Source organism: Apaloderma vittatum, unplaced genomic scaffold, assembly GCF_000703405.1.
Source record: "Apaloderma vittatum isolate BGI_N311 unplaced genomic scaffold, ASM70340v1 scaffold32692, whole genome shotgun sequence".
In the NCBI taxonomy this organism is placed as follows: Eukaryota; Metazoa; Chordata; class Aves; order Trogoniformes; family Trogonidae; genus Apaloderma; species Apaloderma vittatum.
In genome coordinates, this window is record NW_009702665.1 from 80,597 (window position 1) to 92,478 (window position 11,882).

At 38.6% G+C, this 11,882-nt stretch overlaps 1 protein-coding gene across 1 annotated transcript in view; it reads right to left on the bottom strand.

Moving 5' to 3' along the window:
- PRTG (protogenin) overlaps nucleotides 1–11,686 on the bottom strand; it is a gene marked incomplete at its 5' end in the record, with an annotated part of 79,364 nt that extends 67,678 nt beyond the window's left edge. The window contains one exon of the mRNA XM_009864317.1: nucleotides 11,384–11,686. Within this exon, the coding sequence (XP_009862619.1) occupies nucleotides 11,384–11,686 (303 nt within the window). The remainder of the gene's footprint in view (nucleotides 1–11,383) is intronic.
- Between the last annotated feature and the right edge of the window lie 196 nt (nucleotides 11,687–11,882).

Below are 11,882 nucleotides of genomic sequence, written 5' to 3' on the forward strand. Positions count from 1 at the left end.
ACTGTCAACATTATAAACATTCATCTAAACACAAAGCACAGCTTTTCAGTGTGCTTCAGTCTCTCAGCAGGTTCCTCTTCCAGTACAGCCTCTGGTGCACAAAGTGTAATATGCCCTTGACACAGCTCGAAAAGAAAAGAAATACTGTCTCCAAACTGAGGTGTAACAAAATTCCTCACCAGAAATGTTTACGATATTCTTGAAAATGATCACTTTCATTGAAATGTCTGACCATAAAAAAGCCAAATATGCTACCACATATCTCAGAATAATAACTATTAGTGGCTTAGATATGTCCCCTTTTGTGCAGAGATATAGTTTCCTGCAGTTACTTTATGATAGATAGTATAGGTTGCTTTTTTTAGTGTGCATAGTTTTTATTATTATTGTTTATTTATCTTAAACTAAATCATGAAAAAACACTCACTTTATTGGGGGGGAAGGGAAGAATAAAGCGCCGTGTGGATTTCAGGGATTCACCATCTGAAAGCTTTTATTCTTCAACAGTGAAGGAAAGTTATGACCTTTGACATGTGGCCATGGTGCCAAAGAAACTGCTCATAAATGTGTGTCAGTAAAGAAGCAGAAATCAATAAATTCATTTAATCCAGTGAACTAGTATGTAGTGAGACACAATATATTTTAAAGGGCCAACTGCTCTCCTCTTTCTCTCAAAAGACAAAAATTTTACATAACGAATTTTTGGTTATTCAATCTTTGGAAGTTTTTACAATCTGAACATTGTCTTTGACCCATTAATAAATATTTTAGTCAGTTACACCACAACTTGTTAGAACACTCATTCATGTCTGAAAGATGCCTGATACAGTTGGATTCAGGTAGCACAATAGGAACACTAGCAGGTGGGCAGATATCCTATTAACAACCTTGCCATTGTTAAAGGTAGCTATCCACAGGAATCAAACACATGCAGGCATTAGAAGTGCATATTTTTTTCCACATCGGGTGCTCAAGAGCAGAACAAATGAGATATTGGTCATAATTCCAAACACAGTAATTTTAAAAGACCAAATAAAGCTTTGCTCTACAACATATATTGTAAAGGCTTCCAACAAAGCGTATTTGGGCATCTACCACATATTTTATGAGAATCAGCAATAAGAAACATCAAGTAAAAATGATGACCATTAAAATCAAGTATTAAATGCCATGTGCTGGGAATGTCACAAAACTCCCATCAATGCTACCAAGAATTCAAAAGTTAATTTCTTGTACACTGTATCCATGCTTACCTCTTCTATTGTTTAGTAAATCAAACAACTTCAAACACTAGAAAACATAATTATTGCTAGAAATACATTTCACACCCTTAAAAAAAAATCTTCACTCTGAAACAAAGAAAAAAAATTCTAATGAGAAAGAAAACAAAAAATCCCCATACTCAGTTTTGCCTCCACTTCTTAAATGAAATACTGATTTCTGAATATTTATGTATGTATGAATTTGTATGTACCTGTTCCATGAGCCACAGGGCACTGTGGATTTGTGTTATGATCATTTTTACAACAGTTTGGTTGTGTGATAAAATTGAGCTGCCTTCCTGGCACAGACTGGCGGAATTAATAAAAGCAGTATCCACTTTCAACCTCTGCTGAAGATCAATGATAAATCTGCTTGCAAACTGTGGGCCAAGGGGTTTTTTGCATGCATAAGCATTAAAAGCAAGATGAAAAAAGAGCGGTCCCTTACACTTTTGGGGGAGCGAGTGGGGGAAGGATGTTTCACCCGTGTAATTTGGGACACGCTATGTACAAAGTTTCTCTCTCCTCAGGCAAAATGATAGAGTCGTGCCAAAACTCCCAGAGAATATTTCCAGTTACCATCAATTTGCCGGATGTCACAGACAAGTTTAATGAACAAAATGATAAATGTCTGCCAATGGCTTCATAAAGTCAATGAAGTCTCGTTACCAAGAACACACATAACGCATTGCTCTGCCTGAGGCACGTTACAGTTATTAGAGGTTTACTAGAGATCTTGATCTGAATGTTGAAATGGTAATTTAACAATGTATACTAGTTAATTTGCTGATAAGTTACCTGAACGACTATTAATATGCTGAAGAGTGTGCAGGAGTAAGCAAAAAAAAAAAAAATTTAATAGTCTTCTGCATGTTCAAAGACCTTAAGATTAATTTGAAAGTTTCTTTCAAAAGAACAGCCTATTTGATAACTTCCAGTTGTAACAAGTGATAAAACAAAAAACAATATTATACTGAGCTGGTTTTGCTATACATTGCAATGTACAATCAAAACAATTTTTTGTTAATCATAATTATTATCTGATTTTGAAGTGACAAGCAGACCACTTGAGACAAGAAATTACACTTCTGTCAAATCATGTTTACCTCATCTAAATTTGGGGTCAAAACTGACCTCAAAGTATCTTATGACACTTCCCTCCTTTGCCACAGCTGTGAAAATAAGCTCCACTGGAAAACAGTACGTCCTTCCAGCCATCAGACAGGAGTAAGAAACTGGGGAGGGGTGTCATCAGAAGCAGTTCTGCAAATCCAAAACAATGATATAGCATATACTTGACAATTTATAAAGAGAAAAAAGGAAAAAAACAACTGACTATATGTAGCAAAACCAGCCTGCACCTGACACTAGAAAAAAGACTGGGAACATGGGAGAAGACACAGATTCTGAGAAATTTTTGAATATTAGAACAGATCAGCAAATAAAAGGAAAGCTTGTCTATTTGATACTTTTTACTCTTGAATAGATTGCTCCGAGAAGTGGTGGATGCCCCCTCCCTGGAAATGTTCAAGGCCGGGTGGGATGAGGCCTTGAGCAACCTGGTCTAGTTAAGGGCACTCCTGCCCACAGCAGGGAGGTTGGATTAGATGATCTCTAAGGTCTCTTCCAACCTAAGATATTCTATGATTCTATTTTAAGGTGTACAGGAAGTGAGTGTTTCTCAGTACAGCTTAAAAGGACTGACAATCCCACTTTGTAAACAGGCTGATAGATGACTTGTGTGATTTTAATGGGAGAAGGCTGACAATTGTTACTTAGCATGAGAAACTCATACTGCAAAGGTTGATGAGCTAGAGATAAGTAAATTATTTTTCTAATCCTGTTTTATCTTGGTTTGTCTTTAATCCGAAATGACTCAAAGGAGAAGAATTAAAAAACCAACTCCAAATCCTCCTGACTGGAAGATTCAGAAATATCTTTGGTGTAACACAAGATTTTAAAAGTGAGTCAAGTGTATCTGCCAGGGTGTCCAAAGATGAGCTAGTACACATACGGTAAAATTACATCGATCAATTAAAAATCTAACATTTATTTCTACTTTTACAATCCTATCAATTTGCAGCGATACCATTAAAGAAATGAAGGTTTTGCATAAGAAATTCTGATCTGCTGACATGAGAACCATGTGATCAATCAATGTGAATAGGATTATCCGAAGATGCTAAAAGTCAAATATGAAGATACAGTTGCTTCTGTTCACATAATCCCCTCCAGTTTCCAACATTCATGCATCACTATACACAGGATATACTTCACCAACTGTAAAGACTTGGTTTAACTGTCACCTTTCTATGCATTAAAAGAACACCAGATGACATGTTTAATGCTTGTAATAACTTTTATGTATCCCTTACCCCTGGTCAATCAGGTGATTATTTCTTTCAAAACTGTCTCTCATATGCAAATAATTTCAAAATGGATCTACTGCACCTCAGAGCTAAAGTGTAAGTTTCCATCACAAATACTTCTGAGACAAGGTAAATCGTTGCTATTATTAAATTAAAAATCATAATGTGAGCATGTGCTTAGCCTAAAGGACTATGACGAGGTAAGTTTTGCTGGTTTTCCATCAATGTACCACTCAGTGTAGCTTCTAGTTACTTTTTTCCTTTCTACATTACCACATCACTCCCACCTAAAGCTGTGATTCAGAAAAGCTTGCCAATTTTGGACAGAACTGTAAACTTGCACAGAATGGACAGGTTTCTAGAAGGAGCTGGGACAGATTGCACCACATGTTCCGTGAGTCTCGCAAGCCTCCACACCCATGACTGCAGGAAACTATTTAATGAGGTTCAACCTCTTTTCTAGTTTTATAACGCAAGTTCTTGTCCCTTCTTAATTTTGCTAGAACTTTGCAATCACTGCATTTCCATTTATTTCATATTCCCGAAGTCATTCCTTTCCTTAAAACTTTGCCTACATGCAGAAACAGCTTCATAAGATCATTTTCAAATAATTTATGGGAATAACTGTGTATTATTATTGCTTTAGTCAGAGGAGGAAATCAGATTATACATACATAAACCCAACAATTACAGAAGACTAAAATCATTGCACTTCTTACTAACATTACCCATTCGCAGTGGCTAAGTCCCCAGTTACACTTCCAGAGAGAGCGAAGTAGTATCGTGGTACGTTGCAACTTTTGCCTCGAATTAAGGATTAAATTCTGATAACAACATTAGGTGTAAAGCTTGCTCAGCCTACTCAGGCAATACCCTGAGCACTGCAAGAGTTTTAAAAGCTTTAAGCGTTAGAGTGGTAACCCTGCAATCTTCACCCCTCAAAATATAAAGATTGCACATTCTGCTATTTTTCAGTTGTGCTACTGAGAATCTAAGTGAACTTCATGAACACACAGCAGACCTATGTGATTCGAGGGGGAATAATACCTATTCCCCCAAGCTGCAGATGCACTGGTGTGTCAGAAACCTCCTACCAGAAGCCCACAGAGACAGGTAATTGACAAACAAGCACTTTGAAACAAGGTCTCGACATGGTAACTGTATAATCCAGATGCCACTTGGTCTGTTTTGCCTTCATGAGCACTCATGTTGTTAAAAAAAACCCCTCAACCTTACCTAAAAAACTCATGTAAAGAGATCAAATCTGGTTTCATTGAAAAAAAAAACCAAAACCAAACACTCCAACAAGAGTAACTGTTGAGAGTCATGAAACAAGCAAAAGCAGTAAAGAAAATCTGTCTAGAAGTGCTTACTTACATTTTGCTCTAATACAGTAGGAAGACCAGCTCCCTCCAAAACTTTATTATGCAGAAAATAAACAGCACAGGAGATTACAATAATTCCGTAAGTAAGTCTCACACAAACCCTTCACACTCTGGTGGTTTCACAACGATCTCCTTCCTAAGTCTTCTGTTTATCCCCATCTATTAACAAAGTAACAATTTCATCCATATAAACAGGAAGAAAAAGTTTCTACCACAGCTGTAGGCTTTTGGAAGTCTGCCAGGTAGATTTCTAACTCCTAACACAGATCATCTAGCATGGGAGGTTTTTTTCACCTCTGAATCAATTCTTGAGACAACTTTAAAATGTAGATGCTGCTTAAAATGCTGCTGCCTAAAAGCTACATAGAGGTTGACCCTAGTAACTAACGCGGACCATACAACTCACATTTACTCAACAAAATGTGGAGACTTGACATTGTTGATTACTTTTTCACTTAGGTGGTGATTACCAGTTATAAAGACTGGAAGTAATCAATCCCAATTTAACAGCTGGGCCTATTGATGAAACAAAAAAAATGCAAAACTAAACAAAAGACTATATCCACAGTTTTGCAGATAAGATGTGGAAAAACACAAAATTCTAAGGAAAACACATAAAAACTACACAGAAACTTGACCAACAACAATAATTAACATATTTCTGTAGGAAAATGCTTAGTAACTTTTAAATTCTTCCTCCAAGATTCTCTTTTGTCATTGTCTTAAATTGTTCTGCACACCATCAATAGCCACAGCTGTTAAATTGTGAAGACGTGACAACAAGTCTCTAGGCAGACAACTGCTCAGAGTGAGATCCTTTTCTTTAGGATAATCGGAGCCGGCTGACAAAAGGGGGCCTTACTGAATGCCCTTTCAACAATTTCTACACCAAGAAATGCAGAGAGAGGGAGGGGGAAGAAAGGGCGCGGTGGGGGGGGAGCACCACACTGCAAGAACAGAACAACATCCTTTGCTGCAAGTAGAAAAGAAGTCTCAACAGTTGAGTGCACATATCGCAGGTAGAACCTGCACCAGGTAAGAACCAAGTGTCACAGCCCTGAACAACTTCGAGCCTGGAATCGTATTGTCCTTCAAGGCTTCTCACATAGATGAAGGTTTTACTAGCTACAGAGTACGCTGCCACTAAGGCTGAGCTTTTCTTTAAAAAGAAGCTGGTAAAAACTTTACACATTATTAAGTTACGGTCATAAAAACTAGTAAAAAAAACATAACGGCTTTGGCCTTACTAGCTAAGAATAAAACAAGGGCATGAAATGCCTCCCTTTGGCATTATGCTTGACACAAATTTGAAACTGAGGTGTTGAGGAAACCCATAAAAAGGTCACTTCTCTAGTAATGTGGTAGTGGAAACAAACACTCTTCATGTGCATTAAGTAAAGTTTTATACCTTTTTCTCTCCTGGCAACAATATAAAAGCCCATCCTTTAGTCTGTGGAAGAGCTCTTACAAGTGCAGAGCAGTCATTACTGACAGAAAGAATAGCAAATGCCTTACTGCCAAAAAAAAAAAAAGCTATTAAAAAGTAACTAGTGGTTATATCACAAAAGGATGCTGACAATTTATTCTGGTCAAAAGATATCTAGTTCTAGAGGAAAATTCTACAAGAAGAAGAGTTAAGATGGAAAATATTTCTCTGTTTTCTTACTTCTCCAACGTACCTCAGCTAAAGAACAAAAATCTTACTGCTCTTTTTCACTGCTATCAATTGACTTTGCCAACTGAAAAATTAAATGTCTTCCTCCTTCCTTAAATACTGGAATTTAAATGCACTAAGGATCAGCCATGTGTATTCTCAGCTTAGAAATGGATTCTCCTCTCAGGACATTCAAATAAACTAATCAAAGCAATAGCAATAAGGCATGAAATAGCAGATTCCATGCAAAATGAAAACTATGTTGTTAGATCACCGTTATTAATTCCTTCATTTGAGGAAAAATACTAAATTTAATTTAAAAAAAAAAACTATCAGCAGAAGGGCAAAATTTTCACCTACACACAAGTTCCATAAAGGCTGCAGTTTGATGAATACTTATATTTGTGTCAGTCTTAGTTGCAGTAGCCCTCCTCTGTCCCCACTAAGCCTTCCCACCTCCACGTCATTCCTCTCAGTTACACCAGCAGCTCCTCAACAAATGGCATTAGGGAACTAATTTGGGTTAAACACCATCTTTTGCTTTAATTCTATTATTTTAACCCAGATCAGTTCCCTGTTCAGTTAGACGCACATGCAGCTGTGCCCACACAAGAAAGGGCACAATGCAGAAGCGGGAACAAACAGCTGGAACTGTAAAGAAAACACGATTCACAGTACAGAATAAGGCTCTGCTGGATGCACTCCTAAGTGCAAATACCTAAAAGCAGAGCAAAAGACGTTGTTAGGATATTGAAACATAAATATTGTCAATTATTGGCAGGGCAGTGGGACCAGAAGTCACATCATTGCCACAGCAGGTAAGCAAAATTACCAACTCTCCACAGGTACAACCTGCTATGCGTAAAAAGTGCAGCGTTTCACAAGCTGCAGGGCAGCATGCACACGCAGCTCCCCTCCAGGAGCATGTTCCCAGAAACGTTCTGCTTGCATAACCTTTCACTCTTGTGAAATTTAGAAACCTGTACACAAATGAATTGGGCTTTCATTTTCTGTAGTTCACAAATGTTAAAACCAATTCAGCCAAGTTTCAAAAGAAGACACGGTTATCTGGGAATGCTCCTACCCAGCTGTATATACCCTATTCAAACACCTTAAGACTTCAGTTTCCCCATTTTTTGAAAACGAGATAAACAACGAGCATCCTGTCCAATCACTGCCCAGAGGCCAGGTTTCTAGCTTCAGAACATGATCCACCTTCTCCAGTTTTTCTTAACACTGTCTTAATGAAAGTCTAACTTTATTTTCAGTCAGAATCTTAGTTAACCATGGTTAAACAGTCACAATTTAAAAATGCAGGAATACAAATATCTCAGCTTGTTTATTTTTGGCTGATTCAAAGCTGTACCAAAAGCGCTTAGCCTTTCTCCACAGTCTACATTCCTTTTAAATTCTGTTAAAACAGATCTCTCAGTAGCAGTGACAGAAGTATGTTGAATTTTGAGTAATTTGTACTCTTCACTCCTAGCATTTTAGCCCCACGTTACCTCACAAAGAACCACACAGGAACCTCCTCCTCTCCCCTCCACACCAATTAGCCTGCTTTGGAAGCAACTACAAGCATCTACCAAAACTAGTATTTATTTTTACCTAAGCAATCCCTTAGCATCACAGTTGCCTTGAAAAAAAGTAGGGGGATCTCACCAAAAAAAAGCCCTAAATTAGTCAAATTCTTTTGTGCATGGATGAACAACAGGAAAGCAAAGCCTTGGGGCCTCTGGGGAGGAACCCAGTCCCTGCAGACCTACTCTGATGTGCTCAGGAGATAAGGCTCCATAGTGACACTTAAGGAAAGGCCTGCTCACATTTGAATTTCTGCATTCCTCAAGAACAATTCATGGCAATCACTAACTTTGCAGAGGAGCTACATGAAAGCTTTGGCCAATGAATGAGGGTCATCTGCTCTTTATCACAAGGGTAAACCTCATCCTGGCCAGTTTCTAACCTTTTAACCCTGTGAATTCTTAATTTGCACATGAATAATGGAATTCTTGCCAAGAGTGCAACCTTCAGCTTCCAGTTCCTAACTTTAGAAACCAAGACCTGATCTCCTTGTGTGTTCAAATCTTAAACTCTTGGACAGATTAAAGTTTTTGATTTCCAAATGCAACACTAAACATTACAATTCCGAAGCAAAAAGATAAGCTTACTGGCAAAAGCTCTGACCAGGCAAAGTAAAAGAACATCCTTGCACCCTGCTGCTACCAGTGACTGAAGAGAGCACTTGCTTTTTTTCCTCCAAGAAAAAGAATGCCCATTTAATGCCTATTCTCCACCTGTTTAATAAATATAGTTCCTTCTGTACCCTGACCACAAGGTAATTTGCCTTCGCAGCAACTGACAACTACTTCTAAACAAAACCATAAGCCTACAAAATCCCCCACAAGATTTTAACTGATTTCACTTAAAATGTCTGCAAAGTTCAATCAACTTGTGATAGCAGGCAGAAACACTGTAAAAAAAAAGATATAAAAAACAATTTTGCATGTGTTTTATGGGCTTCAAAATACAATATTAATTATTGTCTTATTTCACAGCTTTACAGCAGAGATGACATTCTGAAACCAGTCAGATTAGAATATGACTAAGAAGAAGAGACTGCTGCATAGGATAACTTCATGTTTGGCCACTAGTTAACCACTTAATCGCTAAGTCAACAACACCTACTGTGATAATTATGGATCCACTATCTTTTCCCGTTTTCTCCAGCAGCCATAGGAAGCCTTTCATGTATTCAGAGAAGAAAAAGAAACCTTTTGTCACAATCTTACAGGGGAGGGAAGGCGGAAAAAAAAAAAAGTTGTAAAACAAGAGTCTGACTCCAATCTCTTGCAATCTCTTGGTTCACAACTCTTCCTTGGTGAAAATCTCTCATTATCAAAAAATAAAACGAAATTTAATCATAATTTTGGATGAAATAACATGCATGCAAGAAACAAACATCCACAGAAGTTCAGTACTATCTAAATAAAACCAGACACTACAGGTTTATTACCGGGTTGTACCACTACAGTGCTAGCCCAGAAGTTCTCTGCTAACGAGTGCAGAGCTCACCTCACAATGTCTCACATTTAAAATGGCCCTGAATGTTCCACAGTCCTGCACAGCCAGTTCTTTGCTTTATATTTACCAACAGCAAAAAATTTCTATCCTCTTAAGAAAGGTTTTCTTCAATCTGCTTATTAGTGGTGCTGACACTCTGAAGCCTAATTATATGAATTTAAATGTCAACACCATTAATACTTTTCACCATTTTATCAAAAGTAGCTGAGAACTGCTTTGTCTATTTATCCTGTATGTAAATTGCCATGATACAAATTAGTAAGTAGCCAGGATTTTTAAATCAAGAGTTCACAGATTAGCCTCCTAAAACCCCTGAAAAACTCATCGCTTACTTGAAGCCACCTGTTTCCAGGCTAGTTTTTAACTGCCCTGTGCTCTGGCCCACTGAACAAGGTATTTCACACCTTCCCGGAGGATCTTATGGACAGTTTCTATAATCAGTTCAGAAGTATGCATTAACCTTCAGAGAGTTTTTTGATAAAAGCTAATGTGCCAATTGTATTACCAGTTTCAGATTGAATTTGATAAAATGTGCAATTTACAACAATGCCAAGTTTCCATAGAGGCATTAGCACCAGTTCTGTACAACTTGCTACTAAGAACAGGGTTGAAGAGGTCAAAGGGAGCCTTTTCCTATTAGATTAAGTTCATCAGTTAAGTCCTATTACAGAGGGAACATGAGAAGACAATATAAACTGTGTACTCTCAGTGTTACACTTCTTCTGAAACGACTCCATGTACTTTTAGAAACTAAAAAAAACCCGACATATAATGTTGTAGAAGCAGCTTACTGTCAAAGCTCTGGACTTGCATGGAAAAAGGCACAGCATTCAGTCTCCAACATACATCTCTTGCTCAGTGCCTTTAAAGATGTTAGGAAAACAGAGGGCAACACACATCCAGGGTCAGACACTTAGACACAACTACTTCTTTCACCATTCATCCACTAGTAAGGAGTCACCCTAGAAACATGACTCCCTTCCTAGGGGGACCACATAACAGGCCCTTACAGTCAGTTTGAGGACCCTGAAGCAGTTCCAAAAGGGACAGCACTTGCATCTGCCTGGCTGAATACACGTGTCAGAAAAGCAAGGGCTTGGTAATACAACCCTCTCAGCTGCCCAGAAAACCTTTCGCCTCTTTCCTCTCCAGAGACAGCCATCTCTATTACTGTTCTGCCCAGACCCAAGACAGCACAGCATTAACGTTGAGATATTGAACAAGAATAGGAGTTTTTTTTTTATCAGATTTGTAGATAATCCTTGCCTGAACAGCACTTGGGAAACAAGATGTGGGACTTCTGTAGCGTATTGCCAGCATGGCTCTGCATCACCACCTGCTCTGGAGACAAGTGACCCACGAGCCACTCAGACAAGGCACCACTGCCCAAGGGTTTTCATAGGTGGCTGTGCTGCTCCTGCCACACCAAGGGACTTGAGAAAGGGCCACCACAAGTTTTGCTCATAATCTTCAAGCATTTAAAAAGAGGCAGCTCTTGCAGAATCAAATTACTCTTTGTTTTGCAATTTGTCTTTTCAGGTACACAGAACGATAGGGCGTTGTGTGCTGTTCAGGGAACTGTGGTTACAAACTGAGGAGCAAATTTATTAATGAACAAGAACTTGAACTTACTTGCTAGTGTGAGATGGCTTTTTTGACTGAGAATGGCCCCATATTTGTTCAGAGCTAAGCACTGGTAAAATCCTTCGTCAGACGGCTCTCCTTTCTTTCCTTCCACCTCACTGATATACAACGAGCCATTGGATAAAGTATAGATCCGCTCATTTTCAGACACTTTGCCTCCATTTTTCAGCCATGTAATAGATATAGGAGCTTCACCACGGGCCTGGCAGTCTAAAACCACCGGATCCTTCCTTGAGACGGTAACGTCCTGAGGCTCTTTCACAAAAAAGAGTTCACTAAAGCACCACACTCCTGAGAGGAAAAAAAAAAATAAAATTTTGCCTGTAAGCACAGACGTGCAAGTTACCCAACGCCCCTGTGAGCTGGAGTCACCTTGCTGAACCCACAACACGAGCTCAAACCACCGTTATTAGAGACTGCGAGGTCTGCGAGCCCTTTCAACCCGGGAAACTCTGGGAAAACTGCGGTACCGACTCCAGGCGGAGCA